This window comes from Myotis brandtii, unplaced genomic scaffold, assembly GCF_000412655.1.
Source record: "Myotis brandtii unplaced genomic scaffold, ASM41265v1 scaffold573, whole genome shotgun sequence".
NCBI lineage: Eukaryota > Metazoa > Chordata > Mammalia > Chiroptera > Vespertilionidae > Myotis > Myotis brandtii.
In genome coordinates, this window is record NW_005370145.1 from 459415 (window position 1) to 484838 (window position 25424).

At 51.1% G+C, this 25424-nt stretch overlaps 2 protein-coding genes across 2 annotated transcripts in view; both read left to right on the forward strand.

Moving 5' to 3' along the window:
- SLC35G6 (solute carrier family 35, member G6) overlaps nt 1-2337 on the forward strand; it is a 5293-nt gene extending 2956 nt beyond the window's left edge. The window contains 2 exon segments of the mRNA XM_014549807.1: nt 1420-1498; nt 2192-2337. Coding sequence (XP_014405293.1) covers nt 1420-1498; nt 2192-2337 — 225 coding nt within the window.
- A 492-nt stretch (nt 2338-2829) lies between these two features.
- Nucleotides 2830-22771, forward strand: POLR2A (polymerase (RNA) II (DNA directed) polypeptide A, 220kDa). The gene is made up of 29 exons (XM_005878745.2): nt 2830-3334; nt 9702-9834; nt 9981-10117; nt 10211-10384; nt 10476-10757; nt 11096-11257; nt 11386-11606; nt 11787-11919; nt 12404-12528; nt 12635-12845; nt 13378-13587; nt 13673-13841; nt 14021-14115; nt 14264-14467; nt 14619-14841; nt 15305-15488; nt 15885-16056; nt 16149-16254; nt 16350-16555; nt 17591-17815; nt 17967-18213; nt 18527-18627; nt 19234-19338; nt 19432-19614; nt 19858-20061; nt 20212-20398; nt 20507-20620; nt 20973-21122; nt 21217-22771. The coding sequence occupies exons 1-29, from the start codon at nt 3242-3244 to the stop codon at nt 22371-22373; spliced, it is 5913 nt and encodes a 1970-aa protein (XP_005878807.1). The 5' UTR covers nt 2830-3241; the 3' UTR covers nt 22374-22771.
- Nucleotides 22772-25424: the final 2653 nt, after the last annotated feature.

Here is a 25424-nt window from a genome sequence, read left to right on the forward strand (position 1 = left end):
TGTCTCCTGGATCTCTAAGGAGGTGCTAATTTAGCCTCTGCCTGAGGCTACCCAGCAGGAGCTATGGAGAAATCTGCAGATTCCTCTTCCTTGTTTGGGGTTTGGAGGTGCCCAGATGAGGCCCAGCTGTGAAGCAATGCAAGCTGCTGTGGTGCCTTGGATCTTCTTTTGGAAGTTCTGGGTCCCTCTGACCCAGCTGCAGTTTGTTAGGTAATTTTCTGATTGCAAAGGGCCAGGCCTTTCATATGCAAAAGCCTCTGTGCACAGCTTGGGTGGGGTGGGGTCTCAGGGGATCAACAGGGTGGAGCAAGCAGCTATGGCTGCTCCTCAGTCCTGCCCTAAGAGGCCCCAGGTCTCAGTGTCCCGGTAATCGCTGCAAGCACCTCTGAGAGAAAGCCGCCCTTGAGTTCCGACCGATGCCAGACAGTCCAGTTTCTCCCCGTATGAGTCTGGGTCCCCAGAGACTCGCCTGGAACTGGAGTTCAGAGCAGTCGGGAGCTTGAGACTCCCTCCCGATTGAAAAAGACAACCGTGTCCTCAGTTGCCAGCCCTTTCTACATGCGCCTTCGTACCTCTGCACTTTACTTCCATGCCTCCTCTGAGTCTGTGTGCTTTTCTCTTTCCGTCTAGTTGTAGAATTTCCACTCAGCCAGCTTTGCTGTGGTTCTGGATGATGTCCGTTTTGTCTTTTAGTTGTATTTTTGAAGTGGTTGTGGGAGGCAGCAATTTCCGGTGTTTACCTATGCCGCCATCTTGGTTTCTCCCCAGAGTATATATTTTTTAAAATATATTTTTATTGATTTCAGAGAGGAAGGGAGAGGGAGAGAGAGATGGAAACATCAATGATGACAGAGAATCATTAATCAGCTGCCTCTTGCACACCCCCTACTGGGGATCAAGTCCATAATCTGGGCATGTGCCCTTGACCAGAATCGAACCCGGGACCCTTCTGTCCGCAGGCTGATGCTCTATTCACTGAGCCAAACTGGGTAGGACAAGGATATTTTTTCCATTGCTTTTTCAGAGAGAGTGGAAGAGAGAAAGGGGTGGGGGAGAGAGAGAGAAACATCAATGTGAAAAAGCCATATCAACTAATAGGGGAGAGCGAACCCACAACTCAGGTACCCTTGACTGGCATCAAACCCAAGACCCTTCAGTGTGTGGGCTGATGCTCTAATCACCAAGCAACACCAGCCACGACTTTTTTTTTTTTAGAGAGAGAGAGGAAGGGGGGAGAGGGAGAGAGAGACATGGATGTGAGGGAGAAACATCAACATTGATTGGCTGCCTTCCACACCCTCCCCCGCACCCCTGACTGGGATTGAGCCCACAACCTGAGTTTGTGCCTTGACTGAGAATTGAACATGCCACCTTCTAATGTACAGGAGATGCTCCAACCGACTGAGCCACACTGGCCAGTGCGAGAGAGATGGTGGCACCTCTGACATCACTGGGGCAGTGGTTGTGCTGGCCATCACCAAGGCCCAGAACCTCAGCTGTGAGAGGGCAGGGCAGGTGGAGGAGTGAGACTGACTTGAGAGCTGGGGGTGGGGGGAAAGGCAAGGGCCACTGGTGTGGGACAGGGACAGACCTTGGGGTCCAGGGGAACCGGGACCTGGTGGAAAGGGACTGCCTGGAAGACCTGGCACAAGCCTGGGGACCAAGAGATGTGGAATCCAGGCTGGGGCGAGAGGACCGGAGAAGAGTAATAAATACTGTCCGAGGAGCAGATCCAAGGAGCTGAGGCAGGCAGGCCATGAGTCACGGGGAGATCGGCACCCCAGCACAGGGAGAAGGCCATGGCTGGGGCGTTCGGAGGCCAGCAGAGCAATCAGCTGCGCTGGGGGAAGGGCGTCTGCCTGTTTTCCTTGCGTGAGATTGCCCTTCCCAGTGGCTGTGCCCCCTCCCTCCCTCCACCCCAACCCGTCCCCCCTCCCCGGCCAATTTGGGGTGGTGACGTGACATTGACATCAAACAAGGATCACCCTGAAAGTGGCTGCACAGTTTGTGTCATCTCCGCTGTGGAAGGATAGTGGGAGCCCCCCTCCCCCACCTTTTTTCTGAAATATTCTAGAAGGGAGAGGATTCCCTAACGTTCGGATGCTTAGGCCCTGACCCCCCGGGGCTTGCGTCCCGCCCCGCGGCTAATCTGCTTTTCCTGGATCGTCTCGGTCCGTGATCTCCCTCCCAGGCAGCGGCCAGCCGCCTTCCGGACAGGCCGGAGCCGAGGTCTCCGAGCGGCTCCGGCCGGGGATCCCGCACTCGGGCCGCATACAGGGCTCCGCCGTTCGCGGCCAGAAGATGCCCACCCGTCCCAGGAGGCCTCTCGGCAAATAGCTACTTCCGGACAAACACTCGGCCTGGCCGTCTTGATTGACTCATACATATTCAGCGCGACTACTGCATATTCATGACCAAGGGCGGCCCCAGCACTACCCCATCCGGGAGCCCCGCCGGCCCCGCCTTCTTCATTACCGAGTCACGGAACAGACTATTTTCCAGCGGGCGGGGGGGGATATTAATGACAAACTTGGGCTGAAGATGAAACACACTCCAAACTAGACTCTAAACAGCCTATATTCACCCTCGATCCTTCAAACCTCAAACCTCAGCGCGGGAGCGAGCAGTTTAGGGAGGTGGAGAGATTCAATTTCCCTTCCCCCCTGTCATTTCAAAGGTCGCTCAACCCCGGAGCCGGGAAGGGAGGAGCAACGACTGGAGCGCGCGCCCCCGTGCGGGCCGGCGCAGACCGCCCTGGAGCGCAAGGGAGGGCGGGAAAGGAAGGGGCGGAGATGCAGGGACGGCTCTATAAAAGGCGTCATTCGCTCAGTTCTCTTCTCAGAAGCGCCGAGAGCGCGGCCGGGACGGTTGGAGAAGAAGGCGGCTCCCGGAAGGGGGAGAGACAAACTGCCGTAACCTCTGCCGTTCGGGAGCCCGGTTAACTATTTATTTGTTACCCTCTTTCTTCTCCCCCCTCTGAACCCTTTTCCTTCCCCCTCCTCCTTTTTTTTCCTTTTTGAGAAACGAAAAACCTCCGGAAACAGGGAGGAAAACTCCTTTCGCTCCTTTTCATTTCCCCGCCTCCTTCCCTCCCCCAACCTTTCCCTCCTCCGGCCTTCTCTTCCCTACTTAGGGAAGATCCTTCCCGGCGGCCGCCCCGACGGGGTCTGAGCTCTTAGGCGGAGGCGGCGCAGGCTTTTTGTAGTGAGGTTTGCGCCTGCGCAGCGCGCCTGCCTCCGCGATGCACGGGGGTGGCCCCCCCTCCGGGGACAGCGCATGCCCGCTGCGCACCATCAAGAGAGTGCAGTTCGGAGTTCTCAGCCCGGATGAACTGGTAAGCGGATCTGCCCTCGACTCTTCCTCCCTCCTCGCTGCGGGCGGGGTGTGGCGCTGCTCGCAGCCCTAGGCGACAGGCCTATGGGTGCGCAACGCCTAGGGCCCTAGGCAACGTGGGGTCCAGCCTAGAGGCTTCTCCGAGTTCAGTTTTGTTAGGGTGTTAGCCTGGCCGCAGCTGAGGCTGGAGGGTGAGAAGGGTGACTGGCACCGCACCGCAGAGATCCCGACATGAAACGATGTCAGACGAATTTTAGGGGCCCATTGCAAGTTCCATCACCAAGAAACTAATATTGGCAGTTAGCAAACACAATTCCAGATATTTCATCAAAGGTTGGGTGTTTGGCCCTAACTGGTTTGGCTCAGTGGATAGAGCATCGGCCTACGGACTGAAGGGTCCCAGGTTCAATTCCAGTCAAGGGCATGTACCTTGGTTGTGGGCACATCCCCACTGGGGTGTGTGTGTGCAGGAGGCAGCTGATCGATGTTTCTCTGCTCAGATGTCATGTCAAGGGAGCTCTTTCCTCACCACCCTATTTAAATGACATCCTTCTGCATTCTATAACCAACCCTTAGTCTTTTTAAAAAAATATATATATTTTTTACTGATTTCAGAGAGGGTGGGAGAAATAGAAACAATGATGAGAGAGAATAATTGATCGGCTGCCTCCTGCACACTCTATTGGGGATCCAGCCCATAACCCAGGCACGTGCCCTGATCAGGAATCAAACCGTGACCTCCTGGGTTTGACGCTCAACCAGAGTCGCATGGCCCTATAACCTCTAGTCTTGATTTATTTTACTTCATAACCTGTCACTACCTGAGAGGATTCGTTTTTCTGTGTGTGGTTTTTTGCTCCCTCAATAGAATGTAAATTTTATAAGAGACTGTTTTCACTCTCTTTTTCAGCATCTCAAATAGTGCCTGGCACATAAGGCATGTAATTAAAAAGTTTGTCAAATGAGTGAATGAAATAATTGGACAAGTACACAAAGATACATGTAGAAGTATTTTATTGCAACATTGTTTGAAATTATAAATTTCCTAAGTATTAATTTACTAATAGGAATCCTGTTGAATAACTCAGGTTCTATTTTTACAGTAGAACAAGACCTTCCCAATAAATTAAATCCCAAACTGCTGAGGCTCTGCAGCAAACTCACAGGTGCCCATGAGAGATTTTACATTTTCTAGAAACACAAGCACATCTGGGAACTACTAGTGCCAGGTAGTTCCTTTTCAACATTAGGTGGCACCAAACCCTTTCAGATGACATCATGTCTTTGTGAAGCTTGGTTTTTAGCAGTTGCTAAATTCTGGGCAAGATCATTGTAGAGCAAGAAATAGGGTGGTCCTGTCCATCTGATTCTAAGATTTGAGAAGTGCAGTGCCCAGCAGGTATCATAAGTAAATAATTGTGGTTATTTGGGGGGGGGGATGCTTTAATATATTAAAAACGTTTTTCTCAAATTTAGTGTATTTTTTCAAATGGTGTTAAGTTGGTAGGACATAAATACTTAAGCTGTTTGGATCTAAGTAATTAGTAAGTGGTGTTTTTGTGTGTTTTTTTGTTTGTTTTTGTCTAGGGAGTGTTGTGAAAATTACTGAGACACTAAGGCATTGGACCAATAAGTTTAGGAATCTGGATAAATGAAAGCGTTATTGAACAATATGCAGAATAAGGCCCCATTTATGGGGGGAAAAAACCCCGGAACATTTTCATTTTTTAAAAAGCATGAAAGGCTGTTCACAATACTTACAGGGGTCATTGCTTGCTGTTTATATAGTGCTCCTGTTGTTTAATCACCTGAGGATATGCTTTTATTGATTTGAGAAAGAGAGGAGGGGGGGAGAGAGGAAAGGAGGGAGAGAGAAGAGAAAGTCAGCGATAGATGTTTCTCACATTGATGTCTCTCTCCCTCTCTAAAATAAGTTAAAAAGAAAGAAAGAAGCATCAGTCGGTTGCCTCCCATATGCACCCCGACTTGGGGGAGGGATTGAACTCATAACCTGGTTATGTATCCTGACCAGGAGTTGAACCTGTGGCCTTTTGGTGCACGGGATGACGCTCCAACCAAGTCACACTGGCCAGTTTTGAGGGAATGAAATTTCCACTTTGGGTAGGAGGAGGATGGGTAAGAATCCTCTTGTGGAACAGATATATTTAAGGGTAGAATATTTTCTCATAAGTCTTAAGTCAAACATATATTTAAATGGCATTTAAATATATAAAATAAATATAAAAAATATTGAGGTACTGAGGGCTCTGAGAATTGGCTGCAAGGTAAAGCTACTGTCTTTGCTGTTAAAAGATGTTTGGCCCTGGCCAGTGTGGCTCAGTTGGTTGGAATGTCGTCCCATGCACGAAGAGTCAGGTTCGATTTCTGGTCAAGGTACATGCTCAGGTTTCGGGCTCTTGGTTGGGGGTCATGCGGGAGGCAACCAATTGATGTGTCTCTCACATCAATATTTTTGTCTCCCTCTCCTTTCCTCTCTCAAAAAGAAGAAAAAAAGTATTTTGATGTTGCCGAGTAAGGGGAAGGAAGCAAGGAGGTTTGGTGCTGGGGTTTATGAAAAGCTTGGGCAAAGTCAGGGGAAATGGGTGCTTGAATACATTTGAAGGCATTGACTCCTATTCATTAAAAGCAACTGTCTTCCATGGAAAGCATATCCTAACTTATTTATACCCCAACTTATTCCAAGAAGGATTTAAGACAGTAATAGCCCACACTATCTTTTAGGTAGTGTAAAGTTATCCCTGTCTTCAAATTACTTACAATCTAATAAGGGATTTCCTACACGTGCAACAAATATTTACTGAGCCTCTACCATGTGCTGGTTACTGTGCTAGGCGCTGAGGATAGAAAGGATAAATGAAACATAATCCTTGCCTTCAAGGATTACAGTCCAATGGGAGAGACAAATGTATAAATAAGTAATTAAAAATTGGACTAAGGACCTTGCTAGGGTGTGGATAAGGCTACGAAGAATTGGAGAGGTGACATTTGAATTGGGTCTTTTTTTTTAAAATTGATTTTAGAGAGAGAGAGGAAGGGAGGGGGAGAGAGAATGAAACATGGGATTGTTGTTTCACTTACTTATGCATTCATTGGTTGGTTCTTGTATGTGCCCTGACTGGGGATCGAACCCACAATATGGCATATTGGGACGATGCTCGAACCAACTGAGCTACCTGGCCAGGGCTGAATTGGGTCTTAAAGAGTGAAAAGAAGTTTACTGGAAAGGAGGGGCATGTGAAGACAGGGAATTTTGAGAACCCTTTGGCAGTTGGAGCATAAATGGGGTGGAGAGATACCTATTAAAGCTGTTGCCCCACCAGCGTGGCTCAGTGGTTGCATGTTGACCAAATACCCAGAGGAGTGCAGCGCACAGCCAGGTGATAGGGCAGTGATGGCGAACCTATGACACGCATGTCAGAGGTGACACGCGAACTCATTTTTTTGGTTGATTTTTCTTTGTTAAATGGCATTTAAATATATAAAATAAATATCAAAAATATAAATCTTTGTTTTACTATGGTTGCAAATATCAAAAAATTTCTATATGTGACACGGCACCAGAGTTAAGTTAGGGTTTTTCAAAATGCTGACACGCCGAGCTCAAAAGGTTCGCCATCACTGTGATAGGGGGACCTCAGGGAACTCTGTTATAGATGTGGAAAAAGAAAGGAAGGTGAGAACATCATAAAACCCTTTTGTAAGCTGTCTTGCTGAATTTGGACATCATTCTGAGGATAAGAGGGTATGAAGATTAGATTTCCATTCTAGAGGGAACACTCCAATTGTGGCATGTATGGGTTGGAGAGACATAGATTGATGACCTATGGGATGCTCTGATGTGGACCACAAAGGAAAGGCCTGACCTGGGGCAGTGGTGCTAGGGATGGAGAAGGGGGCAAACTCAAGAAATATTTAGGAGTTACAGACGAGATACACCCGTACTTGGTGAATGAATGGGTAATTACATCCTGGGCTTATTAAGTGATTACACAGTTCATAATTCTAAACCAGGAGCCTGAGGGTAAGTGTTAGGGTCCCCGAAGGAGGAACACACGAAGCCAAAATGGGTAAAGAATTATGAATTTATTAGGTAATCTGGATACCCAGATGGGCTGAGCCCCAAAATGGTGCCAGCATCCAGGGACAGGGAGTCAGAGATTTTTAAAGGACTCTGGGCGGGGAATTCTCTGGGCAGGTCCTGAGGGGAAAGAGAACGGTCTTAGCAAGTGGAATGTGGTCTTCGCAAGTGCTAAGCGAAAGGGACTGTCTGTTGTGAAGTGGTCTAAAGGTCACTTCCCAGGGGAGGAGTATCCATTCAATTATTCCATCAGACCTGACAGTGAGAAGGGGTAAATATTGGTTTGGGTCTTGAGTGCCACCACCTTAGAGGGGACTAAAGGAAAAGGAGAGATTTTTGTGGAAAAGGCGTTTGATTTTAGACATGTTGAATTTGATTTATCAGTAGGTATCTGCAGGGGGCTTAGTTGTAGTTTCATATGTGACTTCCAAATCCAAAAGAAGGGTGATGCCTGGATGGAATTTGGACCTCATCAGAAAATCATGGTCTAGCCCAGGGGTGGGCAAACTTTTTGACTCGAGGGCCACAATGGGTTCTTAAACTGGATCGGAGGGCCGGAACAAAAGCATGGATGGAGTGTTTGTGTGAACTAATATAAATTCAAAGTAAACATCATTACATAAAAGGGTACGGTCTTTTTTTTTTTTTTAGTTTTATTCATTTCAAACGGGCCGGATCCGGCCGTAGTTTGCCCACAGCTGGTCTAGCCTATAGAGTGCCGTGAGGAGTGTGGGTGAACTGAAACCTTGGGGAGCAGCAGTGTTTAAGGAGCAGACCAAGGCAGAGGAGCCTGGGGAGAGACTAAGAAGCAGCAGCCAGAGGTAGGGAGAGAGATGGTCAAGGAGTGGTCCCACAAGCCAAGGCAGAGAAGGGCCTCACCGGGAGCGGTGGTAGGGACGTGGTAGTGGAAGGAGAGGGGATATTTAGGAAGATGGCTGTATAATAAGCACTCATATCATAATCTTGCCCTTTGCTGGTTTGAATTCACCCATTTTTCCCCCCAGCATGATGCAGTGGAAAGAATGCACAGGCAAATTCTGGCTCTAATGCCTTCTAGTTGCATGACCTTGGGCCTCAGTTTTGTAATCTGTAAAATAAAGACAGTGGCACATATTTTATAAATTATGAAAATAAGAATGAATCAGCTAGCACTGCGCTTGGCACCAAGATGTATCCTAGAGGTTAAATCGTCACTTACGCTGCAGCATGGTAGAGTGGGTGAGCGCATGTTTGGGAGCAGAAAGGGTTGGGTGTGACTTCTTGAGCTGGCTCCTCAAGCAGCTCGCTTCACCAGCCTCAGGTTTCTCGTGTCTGAGTTCTTCCCTTTGGAAGTTTAGTGGACCAGAAACCTTACCTTACTTTAAAGGTCTTCGGTTGTGGGTGTGTGAAAACGAAAGGTTTCCTCAACCGTCCTGTAGCCCAGGGCAGAAATCTCTCCTTTAGTGCGTATCTACCTCTGAGCTCTTCGTCTCAACCTTCCTTTCACTGAATTGGTGCCGGTGGTTCCTGGCCCCACCTTCCTCAGAATTCTCCTTGCCTCTGCCTTCATCTCGCGAGGGCCTGGGTTTACGTCTGCTCCAAATAATTTCCGCCAACCCTTCACTCTAGCTCCTGGCTCTCCTGACTTATTATAAAATCTCTATCTGAACATGGAAGGGTTCACGCTGGCCAGGCCCTTGAGAAGGGGAGGTTATGAGGATGGGCTACCTGACTTCGTAGAGCTGTCAGGCATGTCTTGAAGCAGGACACCTGTGCATTCCAGCGGGAACAGGCTCCTGCCAGGGGCTCAGATTCTGGGCTTGATTTCAGCTTTGGGGAAGAAGCAGGCATTGGTTTTGTTGTTGTTTTTCTTAAAACAACTATTTTTTTGCTGTTCAATCCTATATATGTCAGTGGCTTAGAATTCAACCTGGAGGGATATCTGGTCATGTCCTAGAGGTCGCAGCTTACATGGAGCTTGAGATTAACTGAATGCTGGTCTGACCACTTCTCCCTAACTCAGACTCGGACGGGGTCTTGACTTGTGATATTCAATTTTGGTTACTTCCAGAGGTGTTCACATACTGACCCCCCCATTCCCCTCACTCCAGGGTAAACTTGCTTAGTTTCCAGAGGTGTTCACATACTGACCCCCCCCCCCATTCCCCTCACTCCAGGGTAAACTTGCTTAGTCTTCTGTCAATATCTGTGAGCCTTTGAGGCTTTAGGTATATAAAGTCTGGAAACTAAGAATCCTATTTAGTTGTTCTTGGCCTTCTTCTTTCTTCAGAAGCGAATGTCTGTGACAGAGGGTGGTATCAAGTACCCTGAGACAACTGAGGGAGGCCGCCCCAAGCTCGGGGGGCTTATGGATCCGAGGCAAGGGGTGATTGAGCGAACTGGCCGCTGCCAAACATGTGCAGGTGAGTGTTGCGGGGGTTGGTGTGGAATCATGAAGGGAAGGGGGAGCTTACGTCCTTAAAGAAACCCAGGCCTGTGTGGGGACCCCTGGAGACCTCGTCTCTGAGGTGAGAGCTGGGAGGAAAACGTTAGGTGTGTGTTCCCACAGGAAACATGACAGAGTGCCCTGGCCACTTCGGCCACATCGAGCTGGCCAAGCCTGTGTTTCACGTGGGCTTCCTGGTGAAGACAATGAAAGTTTTGCGCTGTGTCTGCTTCTTCTGCTCCAAGCTGCTTGTGGACTCTGTGAGTGGGGTGGACCCGGCCTAGCGGGGAGGGGTTACATGGTGCGGGGGCAGAGGAGCAGGCCCGCCTGACGCTGCTCTGCTCTGTCCCCAGAACAACCCCAAGATCAAGGACATTCTGGCTAAGTCTAAGGGGCAGCCCAAGAAGCGGCTCACACATGTCTATGACCTCTGCAAGGGCAAAAACATCTGCGAGGGTGGGGAGGAGATGGACAACAAGTTTGGTGTGGAGCAACCTGAAGGTGATGAGGATTTGACCAAAGAAAAGGTAGCTGGGGCTGGGAGGCACTGTGGGGAGGAAGGGGGGGTCCCAGAGGCCCGATCCCTGGGTTCTAAAGGCCCCTCGTTTTCCTGGGAAGGGCCATGGTGGCTGTGGGCGGTACCAGCCCAGGATCCGGCGCTCAGGCCTGGAGCTGTATGCGGAGTGGAAGCATGTCAATGAGGACTCTCAGGAGAAGAAGATCCTGCTGAGTCCCGAGCGCGTGCATGAGATCTTCAAGCGCATCTCGGACGAGGAGTGCTTTGTGCTGGGCATGGAGCCGCGCTACGCCCGGCCCGAGTGGATGATCGTCACGGTGCTGCCGGTGCCTCCGCTGTCTGTGCGGCCTGCTGTTGTGATGCAGGGTTCTGCCCGCAACCAGGTCAGTGGCTTCTGGGCTTTTCCTCTCAGCTGACTGGCAGGTGTCGGGGGGTGGGGTGGGGGCAGAGGGGTATATGTACAGGAGCCAGTGGGAGAGTACAGTGTGCATGGATGACGGACAGATCATCTGAGTCTGAAAATACCTGCCCCTTGCTAGCTGTATGACCTTGACCAAGGTCGCTAAGGTGGTTAAAGTTCATGAAGGTGCTTCTCTCACTGAAAGGAGGGAGCAGACCCGCCTCTCAGGGTGGGCTGAGGACCCAGAGGCGCTGTGTGCAGCACACCCGTGCTGAGTGCTCAGTGGGAGCTGGATTGTGACTGTGCTGACTTCTACTTCAGGATGACCTGACTCACAAACTGGCCGACATCGTGAAGATCAACAACCAGCTTCGGCGCAATGAGCAGAACGGCGCGGCGGCCCACGTCATTGCAGAGGACGTGAAGCTCCTCCAGTTCCATGTGGCCACCATGGTGGACAACGAGCTGCCTGGCTTGCCTCGCGTGAGTCAGCACACTCCCTACTCGGGGCACGAGCGGAACGGGTAGGGGGCCAGCACGAGGCCTCCGAGCTCTGGAGGAGAGGCCAGTGCTGACTGCTGGGGTGCCCCTCACCCTGTGTTTGCTCACAGGCCATGCAAAAGTCTGGGCGTCCCCTCAAGTCCTTGAAGCAGCGGTTAAAGGGCAAGGAAGGCCGGGTGCGAGGGAACCTGATGGGCAAGCGAGTGGACTTCTCAGCCCGCACGGTCATCACCCCCGACCCCAACCTCTCCATTGACCAGGTTGGCGTGCCTCGCTCCATTGCCGCCAACATGACCTTTGCAGAGATTGTCACCCCCTTCAACATTGACAGGTGTGCGCAGTTCAGAAGTCCTGCCTGGCGTTGCAGGGGAGACCTGAGGGTGATGGGCTCGGAGTGAACCGAAGGGAGCATTGACGTTGACTGCTGGGCTTCCGTTGGGCTTGGCTTTGAGCAACGCCAGTGAGAGCTTTCTGGGAAGTTTTTTGTTTATTTCATGTGTTTCCTTCCTAGACTTCAGGAACTAGTGCGCAGGGGGAACAGCCAGTACCCAGGGGCCAAGTACATCATCCGAGACAATGGGGATCGCATTGACCTGCGTTTCCACCCCAAGCCCAGTGACCTTCACCTACAGACTGGCTATAAGGTACGGAACAGGCCAGGCCTCGTACTCACCTGAGCAGGAAGCTGTGTAGAATGGGGGCTGGCTGTGGCTGTCCTGTTTCTTAGGATCCAGACTCATTGACTCTCCTTTCAAAACACTGCTGCTCTAGGCTGGATTGTGGTTGTTAGCCTCTGACAGTCTGGGTGGGAGTCACATGAACCCAAGGGCAGCATGCGGGGCACATACGGCAGGGAAGAGGAAGGAACAGAGCAGAGGCTTCTTGTTTAGAATCTCTTAGTTTTCTCCCCAGACTGAGTTCCCTGGGGTTGGTGGGTACTATTCTTGGTCATCTCTGATAACCTGGTATCTAACCCAGGGCCCGGCCCAAAGAGGGTGGTTGATAAGTGTTTCAAGTGAAATAATACCAAAGTACCATCCCTTTCCATCTACAAAGCATTTTAGGTCCCCCGTCATTCATCCCTAGCATCCCCCCTTCACCGAGACTTTCCACACTTCACCTCCCCAGGTGGAGCGGCACATGTGCGATGGGGACATTGTCATCTTCAACCGGCAGCCAACTCTGCATAAGATGTCCATGATGGGACATCGGGTCCGCATCCTCCCCTGGTCGACTTTTCGCTTGAACCTTAGGTCAGTCCGCTGGCTGAGGGCGTCGGACTGGGGCCGGGCTGCTCCCTGTGCTTTCACTGCAGGCGTCAGGCATCCTCCCAACTGGGACTCCTCTCTCTCACTGCAGTGTGACAACCCCGTACAATGCTGACTTCGATGGCGATGAGATGAACTTGCACCTTCCACAGTCTCTCGAGACACGGGCAGAGATCCAGGAGCTGGCCATGGTGCCACGCATGATCGTCACGCCCCAGAGCAATCGCCCGGTCATGGGCATCGTGCAGGACACGCTCACTGCCGTGCGCAAGTTCACTAAGAGAGACGTCTTCCTGGAGCGGGTGTGTGTCCTGGAGAGGGAGCCCGGCTTGGGCAGGCGCAGGCCCCGGGCTGTGCGGCTGGGGTTGGGGAGGAAGAGCTGTGACCTTTGCCCTGACTTGCTCTGTCCTGACCTGTGAGATTAACTTGCTTGTGAGATGGAAGGAATGTAAGTTAGGAAAGATCAGAGGCCAAAAGGGTGTGCGACTTGAGCTCCCCATTTAATTCCGTAAAATGTCATGTAATTTCAGGTATCGTCTGGGAAGTAAAGGTGAAGGGGAAAATCAGTGACCTTGTTAAAATTCTGTTTATCTACTTTTTTTTACTTTCACTTATTTCCTAATTATTACAAGTAATTTATACTTACTGGTGGGTTTTTTTTAAAGTCTCATGACAAATTTTTAAATTAAAATTTTGGAAAACATTTTTTTTTTTTAAATCTATTTGCCTCCAAAATCTGGCTTTCCTCCTGGGGCAGGGTAGCCTCCCCTGGCATTTCCAGGGGTTGAGGCCTGCAGTTCTAAGTTCCCATCTTCCTTGCTCTGTATCTCACAGGGTGAAGTGATGAACCTCCTAATGTTCCTGTCCACGTGGGACGGAAAGGTCCCACAGCCGGCCATCCTGAAGCCCCGGCCCCTGTGGACAGGCAAGCAGATCTTCTCCCTCATCATACCAGGCCACATCAACTGTATCCGCACCCACAGCACCCACCCCGACGACGAGGACAGCGGCCCTTACAAGCACATCTCTCCCGGGGACACTAAGGTAGGGCCTGGCTTCTGGGGGTGTGGGGACAGGACCTGGACATGGGAACCCCAGCAGGGGCCTTGAGTGGGTGCTCTGTCTGCAGGTGGTGGTGGAGAATGGGGAGCTGATCATGGGCATCCTGTGTAAGAAGTCTCTGGGCACATCAGCTGGCTCCCTGGTCCACATCTCTTACCTCGAGATGGGCCATGACATCACTCGCCTCTTCTATTCCAACATTCAGACTGTCATTAACAACTGGCTCCTCATTGAGGGTAAGTACAGGGCTCTGCCAAGCCCTCTACGAATCCTCTGCCACTGTTGACTGTTCTCTGCCCTCCCTCTCTCAGTCCTTAGATTGGGTGTCCCTCCTCCTCCTCTCTTGGCTGTGATTCTGTCCCATGGTTCTTGGGAGACCAAAGAAGGTGTTGCTGATGCTTCTCCTTATCTCTAGGTCATACCATTGGCATTGGGGACTCTATTGCTGATTCCAAGACTTACCAGGACATTCAGAACACAATTAAGAAGGCCAAGCAGGATGTCATAGAGGTGAGAGGGAAGGCTGGGCAAAGACTGAACAAGAACCTTTCATGGATTTTGAACTTAATTAACAAAGAGGGTGTGCGGGTTAGAGAGAAGGGGAGTAAGACAGGGATTGGTGTTTCACTGAGAACTCTGCCTCCATCTTTGCACCCAGGTCATCGAGAAGGCGCATAACAACGAGCTGGAGCCCACCCCAGGGAACACCCTGCGGCAGACGTTTGAGAACCAGGTGAACCGCATTCTCAACGACGCCCGAGACAAGACTGGCTCCTCTGCCCAGAAGTCCCTCTCTGAATACAACAACTTTAAGTCTATGGTTGTGTCTGGAGCTAAAGGTTCCAAGATCAACATCTCCCAGGTGGGAGCCTTGTCTTTTCAGATTGGGGCCAACACTGAAGGTTGAGAGGGGAGGGGAAGTATGTATTGCTGGGGGAGCAGTTGGGGAAAAACACGGGGAACTCACTCTTAAGGCAAAGGGAGTCAGACGCGCCCCACCTTGTGTTTCCCAGGTCATTGCTGTCGTCGGGCAGCAGAACGTTGAGGGCAAGCGGATCCCATTTGGATTCAAGCACCGGACTCTGCCTCACTTCATCAAGGATGACTACGGGCCCGAGAGCCGTGGCTTCGTGGAGAACTCCTACCTGGCCGGCCTCACACCCACCGAGTTCTTTTTCCATGCCATGGGCGGGCGTGAAGGGCTCATCGACACAGCCGTCAAGACTGCTGAGACTGGTGAGGCCTTCAGAGCCAGGGTTTCCCGTGGCTGGTCCCAGGGTGAACCACAGGCAGAAAGTGCCTGGGGTGGGGAGTGGGGTTCTCAGGCTAGTCTTCTATTCCCAGAGATGGAATCTGGCCTTTGTGGAAAAAATAGAGACTAAAGGTCAAGAGCTAGGCAGATGCCCTCATTTGATTGCTCTGTAGCATTTCAGGATGAGGGATGGGGCCTCGGGGCTCCCTGCCACTGACCTGTCGCATGGGGGCTGGTTCCTCGGGGACTCTGCTGGGCCCTGGTTCCATTTGGTAGCGGACTGAGCTTTTAGTACGAGATCTCAGGGACGATGGGCTACTAGCTGGCTCTTCAGGTCGGTTAAGGCTCCAGAGTAACCAGCAAGGCTCATCCTGAGATAGGGAGGACTCTTGGGGCTTTGTCAGCCTCTTCTTGCCTTGGGTCTCATGGTTGATTACCTCCCTCCAGGATACATCCAGCGGCGGTTGATCAAGTCCATGGAGTCGGTGATGGTGAAGTATGACGCCACTGTGCGCAACTCCATCAACCAGGTGGTGCAGCTGCGCTACGGCGAGGACGGCCTGGCGGGCGAGAGCGTGGAGTTCCAGAACCTGGCTACCCTTAAGCCTTCCAACAAGGCTTTTGAGAAGAAGTGAGGAGGTGGCAGGCGGGTGGTTCTCCCTCCAGCAGCTCAGGCCAGAGTTGTGGGATTCCCCTTCCCACCCAGATCACCTGGGGTGTGTCTTGCAGTGGACTCTACCACCCTCTGACAGCAGCTGTGCTATGGCAGAGGGTGGGTGGAGGGCAGAGTTGAGACCCGTCACTGCTTTGTTCCTGGTGACAGCACCAAGCAAGCTTAGAGGGCATGGCGCAGGCTCGGGTCCCGTTGGCAGTCCTTGGGCCTAGATCTTACGTTTCCCTGCCCAGGACTCTTGTCCCAAAGCTCTGTTCCTGAAGAACGCGCACTTTTGGGAGCCTCACGGGGCTCCTTTGCAGAGATCAGGCCCCAGAGCCCACCTGGTCCGACATCACGCCCTGTCACTTGCAGGTTCCGCTTCGATTACACCAATGAGAGGGCCCTGCGGCGCACTCTGCAGGAGGATCTGGTGAAGGACGTGCTGAGCAACGCACACATTCAGAACGAGCTGGAGCGAGAATTTGAAAGGATGCGTGAGGATCGGGAGGTGCTCAGGGTCATCTTCCCAACTGGGGACAGCAAGGTGCGTGTGGACAGGAAGGGCTGGGCTGGAGAAGTGTCCCCTGTGTGGCTGTCCCCAACCTGTGGTCCTTCCTCCCTTCGCTCCTGCCTCAGGTTGTCCTCCCCTGTAACCTGCTGCGCATGATCTGGAATGCTCAGAAAATCTTCCACATCAACCCTCGCCTTCCCTCGGACCTGCACCCCATCAAGGTGGTAGAGGGTGAGTACCTGCTTTGAGGCCTCCAGGCAGGACTAGCCGTCAAGAGTTTGCTGGACCGTGGTCTGCAAGCTCTTCATCCCTCATTTGGTCCCCAGGAGTCAAAGACTTGAGCAAGAAGCTGGTGATTGTGAATGGGGATGACCCGCTGAGCCGGCAGGCCCAGGAAAACGCCACGCTGCTCTTCAACATTCACCTTCGGTCCACGCTGTGCTCCCGCCGCATGGCTGAGGAATTTCGGCTCAGTGGAGAGGCCTTCGACTGGCTGCTTGGAGAGATTGAGTCCAAGTTCAACCAGGCCATTGTGAGTATTATCTCACCTCAGCCTTGTTTTTCTCCTTTGACCTCTCTGGGCTCTTGAGAACAGCCCACTTCTGCCCACAGACACCCAACAATAACTCTCATTCATTGTGAGTCTGCTGTGCGCCAAGTCCTGTGTGTGAGGCTTTCTACCTTATTCCTGAGGGTCCTAGGACGACCCTAGTAGGAGGGGGCTGTTAGTCCCATGTTGCAGAGATAAAAACTGAGCCTTGGAGAGTGTGTGACTGTATTTATACGATGTTCATACAGGAAATGAGTGGCATGACTGGGATATGAAACGGCACTATTGTTATTTATTAAAATGTTTGCAGTGCAGAATTCTAAGTTAGATGGAGGTAGGGAATTGCAGTAAGCAGAAAAGAGATTTATAGGTACTGGAATATACCATCACTCTCTTTAAGGACTTTACAGGTTAATTGAAGGAGAGAAGCATTATGACTATAGGCATGCTTTAGAATTCATTTGCTCTAAATCTAGTTTTATAAACTAAATAATTAAAATTCACTAGGAAATACTACAAAACATGGCTGAAAGAAATTAAAGAAGACTTATTTAAATGTTCTTCCATTAATGAATGGATAAACCAAATTGGTATGGCCATACAAGGGAATATTATTTCATGATAAAAAGTGATAGGCTATCAAGCCATAAAAAGGCAGTAATAAACCTTAAATCCATAACAACTAAGTGACAGAACCCCATCTAAAAAGGCTATATACTGTATGACTGCAATTAAAAGGATATATTTTATCAAATTTGATTATATCTCAATTAAAACAATACATTGGGGAGCACCTTATTTAGAAGACCATTGCCAAATGAATATTTACCCTGTAAGTTTAGCATACTTCTAGAGATTTGGGATTTAGATGGTATGGCACCTTTTCAAATCTCTGCCTTTTCCAAATGCCTCTGTCCCATGTCCTTCAAGAAGAGAAGATAGTTTCAGCCCTGACTGCACCTCACTTTCATTCACCAAAAGGGAGGGCTTCTCTGATGCTCGCTCTGCTTACTCTAGGCCCATCCTGGGGAGATGGTGGGAGCTCTGGCTGCACAGTCCCTTGGAGAACCTGCAACCCAGATGACCTTGAACACCTTTCACTACGCTGGTGTGTCAGCCAAGAATGTGACACTGGGTGTGCCCCGACTTAAGGAGCTCATCAACATTTCCAAGAAGCCAAAGACCCCCTCACTCACTGTCTTCCTGCTGGGCCAGTCTGCGCGAGATGCTGAGAGAGCCAAGGTAGGACTTGAGGGGATGGGCTTCCTGGCCGGGGAAAGGGAGGGGAACTCTTTCTCTTGAATAGAAAGTTTGGGATTCTCTCTACGGGAGGGTTTGAAGAGGCCTTTGGAGCTACCCAAACACTGTGTCATGAATCCTTCTTTCTTCCCAGGACATTCTGTGCCGTCTGGAACATACAACGTTGAGGAAGGTGACTGCCAACACAGCCATCTACTATGACCCCAATCCTCAGAGCACGGTGGTGGCAGAGGACCAGGAATGGGTGAATGTCTACTATGAGATGCCTGACTTTGATGTGGCCCGAATCTCCCCCTGGCTTCTGAGGGTGGAGCTGGACCGGAAGCACATGACTGACCGGAAGCTGACCATGGAGCAGATTGCTGAAAAGATCAATGCTGGTAAGGCTGGGAGGGCCAGCCCAGCGCAGTTGAGCCTGGGATCCCCTTCTGTCGTGTCCCTGCACTCTAGTCTCCAACAAGCCACCAACCCTCACCACTTTCCACGCACTGGTTCTGGTCCCCAAGGCATCTCTCCTCCAGGTCCCCTCTCCATCCCCTTTTCCTTCTCAGGGTTTCCCCTCCCTCTTTCCAAAGGGTTCTATGGGGCGGGGGTGTGTGTGCAAAAGAGCACCCTGTAAGGAGAGAGCTGCAGATGAACAGTGACAGAAGCAAGTCCAATAGGTGTGATCTTTCTCATGACTCCACCCCCCAGGTTTTGGCGATGACTTGAATTGCATCTTTAATGACGATAATGCAGAGAAGCTGGTCCTCCGTATCCGCATCATGAACAGTGATGAAAACAAGATGCAGGAGGTAAGGGAGCCAGGAGGAACTTGATATGTCAGATCTAAGAAGCCATTAAATCTTGTTCATGACCAAGAAGTTACAGTGAAAGCAACATTGAGGTGCCAGTCACAGCACTTGATATAGGAATGGGTAATCGTGGTTAGCAATGATTTTCAAAACTTCTAGCATCAAAAGTCTTTGAAATCTGTAGTAGTCACGTAGCTAAAGCAGGTAGCGTTGGAGTGGGGTCAGAGCCCTGTCATTGGCTCTCTCCTCCCTGAAGCTCTGGCATGCGGGCAGGGGGTAGAGTTGGGGGCAGGTTGGACAGTAGGAGTTGCTGTGCCCTAGGAAGAGTGGTGTGAGAGCAGGTGTAACAAGACCCAAGAAAGCGTTTGACTAACGGCTTCACTCTTGGGCGTAGCTCCTTGTTTGGCAGGTGTGGGTGCCTGCCTGGTGCTTTAATAATGAAAAATCAGAACTTACTATGGAACTGTTGGAGAACAGATAACCTCACTGCAACTGAAGGGGGAGGGTCTGGGCCTGACTTGACGGTTAGGTCCCTGAGGAGGCTAGAGTTTGTGGGGAGCCTGGGAAGAGACCGGATTCCAGGAGCTCACCTCACTCTCGTTGCAGGAGGAAGAGGTGGTGGACAAGATGGATGACGATGTTTTTCTGCGCTGCATTGAGTCCAACATGCTGACAGATATGACCCTGCAGGGTATCGAGCAGATCAGCAAGGTCTGCCATTCCCTCCCCAGCAGCCTTCCACCTCCCACCCCTCTCCTTCCCACCCCTGCCCCACCCACCTGAACCCACTCTGTGCCCCTCCAGGTGTACATGCACCTGCCACAGACAGACAATAAGAAGAAGATCATTATCACCGAGGACGGGGAGTTCAAGGCCCTACAGGAGTGGATCCTGGAGACGGACGGTGTGAGCCTGATGCGGGTGCTGAGTGAGAAGGACGTGGACCCCGTGCGCACCACGTCCAATGACATCGTGGAGATCTTCACGGTGAGCCTGCGGCCCCCGTGCCCGCAGTCTGTCCTGCGTCTCCGGCTCCAGGCCCCGTCCCTGGGGCTCTTGGCAACAGATGCTTTCTGTGTTTTCCACTCGCGGGGTGTCCGTGGTCAGTGTCTTTAGCCTGCACCCCCTTCTGACTCTGGGCTTCACTGGCTGCCCCCCTGGATCTGTGTGATGGTAGGAGCTGCGAGCAGAGCTACTCCGCCCTGACCTTTCCCCCCACCCCCACTCCAGGTGCTGGGTATTGAAGCCGTGCGGAAGGCCCTGGAGCGGGAGCTGTACCATGTCATCTCCTTTGATGGCTCCTACGTTAATTACCGGCACTTGGCTCTCTTGTGTGATACCATGACCTGTCGTGGCCACTTGATGGCCATCACGCGACACGGAGTCAACCGCCAAGATACTGGCCCTCTCATGAAATGCTCCTTTGAGGAAACGGTAATGGCAGAAGTGCTGGGTGGGGTGGGAGGAGGGAGTGATGGGCACTGGTGCTGTCCTCCCTGGGGGGGTGTGCCGTGCGGCGGCGGAGCGGCCCTGGAGCACTGCATGGAGGGTCTGATGGGGCCTGGCCCTCTTCTGGCTGCTCAGGTGGATGTGCTGATGGAAGCAGCTGCGCATGGAGAGAGCGACCCCATGAAGGGGGTGTCTGAGAACATCATGCTGGGCCAGCTGGCTCCCGCCGGCACTGGCTGTTTCGACCTCCTCCTCGATGCAGAGAAGTGCAAGTATGGCATGGAGATCCCCACCAACATCCCCGGCTTGGGGGCTGCCGGACGTGAGTATGAGGGTCTCAGCTGCCCAGAACCTGCTGGGCCTTTGAAGGGGAGGCAGGCCCTGGACGGGAGGGTGGCCGTTACTCAGAGTCGCTGTGTTCCTCTTGCAGCCACCGGCATGTTCTTCGGCTCAGCACCCAGTCCCATGGGAGGAATTTCTCCAGCCATGACGCCCTGGAACCAGGGCGCAACCCCAGCCTACGGCGCCTGGTCCCCCAGTGTTGGTGAGTGGCCCCGCCCGGGAGAGAGCTCTTTGGGTGGATCGAGGGCTCGCAAAGGGTCACCAGGTTGGAACACTGGAGGCCGTGGAGCTCTGGGAAGGAGGGTGGACTCCAGCTCGGTTTTTGTTTTTTGGTTTTTTTTGAAGTTTAATATGTTAACTTCATTACTGTAAAGCCAGAAAATACGACTTGCGGGCTGAGGCCATGTGGGTGTGTGTCATTCCTCCTGAATTGGACAGATTTCCTTCCCCTGCCTCATGCCTCCCAGGCGGCTCTCCAACTTGCTCTGAGATGGAGAGCCGACGGTGCACAGGCTCCCGCTCTGGTTTTAACGTAACATTTCTCTCACTCGCAGGGAGTGGAATGACTCCAGGGGCAGCCGGCTTCTCTCCCAGCGCTGCTTCAGATGCCAGTGGCTTCAGCCCGGGTTACTCCCCCGCCTGGTCTCCCACCCCTGGTTCCCCAGGCTCCCCAGGCCCTTCAAGCCCGTACATCCCGTCACCAGGTGAGCTGTCCGTCTCTCACTGCCAAGTTCATTTCTCCCTGATCTTTCCTCTGGGGCTCGTCTCACTTAACTCCTCTCGGCTTCTTTCCTACAGGTGGTGCCATGTCTCCCAGCTACTCACCAACGTCGCCTGCCTACGAGCCCCGCTCCCCTGGGGGCTACACACCGCAGAGTCCCTCGTACTCTCCCACTTCACCCTCCTACTCCCCTACCTCTCCATCCTATTCTCCAACCAGTCCCAACTACAGTCCCACATCACCCAGCTACTCTCCGACCTCTCCCAGCTACTCCCCGACTTCTCCCAGCTACTCCCCGACCTCTCCCAGTTATTCTCCCACCTCTCCCAGCTATTCTCCAACTTCCCCAAGCTACTCGCCTACATCACCTAGCTACTCACCAACCTCTCCCAGCTACTCGCCAACCTCTCCCAGCTACTCGCCAACTTCTCCCAGTTACTCGCCAACATCACCCAGCTATTCTCCCACCTCTCCTAGCTACTCGCCGACTTCTCCGAGTTATTCTCCGACATCACCAAGTTACTCACCCACTTCCCCAAGTTACTCACCCACCAGCCCTAACTATTCTCCAACCAGTCCCAATTACACCCCGACATCACCCAGCTATAGCCCAACATCGCCCAGCTACTCACCTACTAGTCCCAACTACACACCAACAAGCCCTAACTATAGCCCAACCTCTCCAAGCTACTCTCCAACTTCACCCAGCTACTCCCCAACCTCACCAAGTTACTCCCCTTCAAGTCCACGGTACACACCACAGTCTCCAACCTATACCCCAAGCTCGCCCAGCTACAGTCCCAGCTCTCCCAGCTACAGCCCTACCTCACCGAAGTATACCCCAACCAGCCCTTCCTACAGTCCCAGCTCACCAGAGTACACCCCAACCTCTCCCAAGTACTCGCCTACCAGCCCGAAGTATTCGCCCACCTCTCCCAAGTATTCTCCTACCAGCCCCACCTATTCGCCCACCACCCCGAAATACTCACCAACGTCTCCTACTTACTCCCCGACCTCTCCAGTCTACACCCCAACCTCCCCCAAGTACTCACCTACTAGCCCCACCTACTCCCCCACCTCCCCTAAGTACTCGCCGACCAGCCCCACCTATTCGCCCACCTCCCCCAAAGGCTCTACCTACTCGCCCACTTCCCCTGGCTACTCGCCCACCAGCCCCACCTATAGTCTCACCAGCCCAGCCATCAGCCCAGATGACAGTGATGAGGAGAACTGAGGCTGAGCAGGGCGCAGCAGCAGCTGGCTGAGGCGAAGGGCGTCCTCACCTCCCTCGTGGGGTGCAAGCCGCCAGCCTGGCTCCTTTGTACATAGCTCCCTGTGTTCCCCATTGAAGTTTGGTCCTGTTTCCGGTGGGGCTTTGGTCTTGTTCTCCACTTGTGCTGTCTCCGAACCCACTCGCCTGACTGGTGTTCTTCCTACCCCACCCACAAGTCTGTCCCCAAATTGAGGATCCCTCCTTGCCTGTGGCTTGATTGGGGGTAAAGGGTATTTTGACTTCTTAGGGGTAGTTCCTGCTCTGGGTCATTACATCTGATCCTCAAGAACAAAGCTAAAGCTGCCTTTCTGTGTATTATTTTTTGAAATTTAAATAAAGTTTACTAATTTTGACCAAAAGCATGTATATCGAGTGCTTATTACTAGGCGGGCATACCCAGGCTCCTGCTTCCTGCCTGGGCTGCTATGCCATTTAGTGTTTCAGGTGCTTCCTGTTAATGGGGGGGTAGGGTGGGTGGGGAGGCGGGAACATGAGAGCAGGTGGTACATTTCACCTGTTGAACAAATACCTACTGTGTGCCAGGCAGTGTTCTGGATCTGTCATCAAACAGATACAGCACTTGTCCCACATTAAAGCAATATTGAACATAATGGCTTTTTAACCTATTTTCATGATTATAATATACTAGAGGCCCAGTGCATGAAATTCTTGCACGGGTAAGGTCCTTAGGCCTGGCTGGTGATCAGGGCTGATCGGGGCCTTCTGGCTGCCGGCGGGGGCCTCCCTTCGTTCCATGCCACCCCCTGATGGTCAGCCCACGTCATAGCGAGCGATAGAACTCCGCGTCTCATGGTTGAACTCCTGCAGGGACACTGCATATTAGCCTTTTATATATAGAGATAATTTGGAAAAGTATAGGAAGATGTGGTACAGAAGAAAAGCCATGCTTAACACGACCACCAGGAGGCAGGTTTTCTTTTGGTATTTTTTTTATGTTTCTCAAGTCCACTTCTAACCAGTTTTTGTTTTATCCTCGAACCGACAATGAGAAAATTATAAATAATGTAATATGCTTTAAAACTGGAGTTAAAGGATTGGGGGCTCATTTGCTGTTTTCAGTTGGCCATTTCAGTTGCATAATTTCTCTTATTAGCACCTTTATGTAGATAACAGCTTTCTATAACGTCTGCAAGTTATTTCTGGTTTACTTGAGATATTTTATATATTTTTATTGATTTCAGAGAGGAAGGGAGAGGGAGAGAGAGATAGAAACATCAGTGATGAGAGAGACATTGATCAGCTGCCTCCTGCACGCCCCCTGCTGGGGATCAAGCCCGCAACCTGGGCATGTGCCCTTGACTAGAATCAAACCTGAGACCCTTAAGTCTGCAGGCCAACACTCTACCCACTGAGCCAAATCAGCTAGGGTGAGATATTTTATTTTTAAATCTATTTTATTTTTTAAATATATTTTATTGATTTTTTACAGAGGAAAGGAGAGGGATAGAGAGAAACATCTATCAGCTGCCTCCTGCACACCCCACACTGGGGATGTGCCTGCAACCAAGGTACATACATGTCCTTGACCGACTCAAACCTGGGACCCTTCAGTCCGCAGGCCGACGCTCTATCCACTGAGCCAAACTGGTTAGGGCTAGGGTGAGATATTTTAAATTAATTAATTTAATTAGTTCTAATCTTCACCTGAGGATATGTTTTTGTAGCGTCTCCCCACACACACCCCCAGTTTTTCCTTCTTTATTGAATAACTTTAAAGATGTAATTACAGCCCTAACTGGTTTGGCTCAGTGGATAGAGCGTCAGCCTGTAGACTGAAGGGTCCCAGGTTCGATTTCGGTCAAGGGCATGTACCTTGGTTGCGGGCACATCCCCAGTAGGGGGTGTGCAAGAGGCAGCTGATGGATGTTTCTCTCTCATCGATGTTTCTAACTCTCCCTCTCCCTTCCTCTCTAAAAAATCAATAAAAATATATATTTTTTCAAAAGATGTAATTACAATGAAAGGTGACATGTTAGGACAGAATTTTTTTTCTCCTGGTTTTGAGGATATGTTTATTGATTTCAGAGAGAGAGGATGGGAGAGAGAGAGAAACACAGACTGGTTGCTTCTTGTAAGCGCCCCAACTAGGAACTAACTGGCAACTTATGTGTCCCTTTGTTCTTTAAAGCTTAATCATATTTCATAGAATAGAAAGTGATATGGCCAAGATCTATTAATTTATCACCCAAATTACAGATAATAGATAACATTTTGCTATATTTAATTCAGACCTTAAATTGTGGAAGAAATACTGTTTTATAAAAAGGATATATGTTTATTACAAAAGATTTTTAAGCACTATAAAAAGAAAAAATCTCAAGCCCCATCACCAAGAAACTAATATTGGCGGTTAACAAACCTAATTCCAGACATTTATAGGATGGTAGAAAGTTAGATAGAAATTGTTTAATAATAATGGGAATATTTACACACTGTCGAGTTTGGGTGCTGTAACACACCATGGACTGGCTTATGAACATACATTTATTTCTCTCCGCTCTGGAAGCTGGGGAGTCCAAGAGAAAGGTGCAGGCAGGTTGGGTGCCTGGTGAGAGTGCTTTCTGGTTCATAGATGGCCATCTACTCACTCTGTCCTCACACAGCAGAAGGGGCAGGGGCGCTCTCGGGGTTCTTTATAAGGACACAATTCTACTCATGAGGACTGACTCTACCCTCATGACCTAAGCACCTCCCAGATCCTGATATCCGAATACCATCGCATTGTGCCCTAGCCGATTTGGCTCAGTGGGTAGAGCGTCAGCAAGGGCACATGCCTGGTTGAGGGCACATGCCTGGGTTGTGGGCTCAATTCCCAGTGGGGTGTGTAGGAGGCAGCCAATCAATGATCCTCTCTCATCATTGGTATTTCTATCTCTCCCTCTCCCTTCTCTGATCAATTCCCAGGGCCTGCAGGAGGCAGCCAATCAATGATCCTCTCTCATTGTTGGTATTTCTATCTCTCCCTCTCCCTTCTCTGAAATCAACAAAAAA

Excerpts from the sequence above, each read along its gene's own strand:
- POLR2A (XM_005878745.2), top strand. The coding sequence starts at position 3,242 with ATGCACGGGGGTGGCCCCCCCTCCGGGGACAGCGCATGCCCGCTGCGC. Across the intron at positions 18,214-18,526 it reads TGCTGAAAAGATCAATGCTG|GTTTTGGCGATGACTTGAAT; the intron begins GTAAGGCTGGGA and ends TCCACCCCCCAG. Across the intron at positions 20,062-20,211 it reads AATGCTCCTTTGAGGAAACG|GTGGATGTGCTGATGGAAGC; the intron begins GTAATGGCAGAA and ends CTGGCTGCTCAG.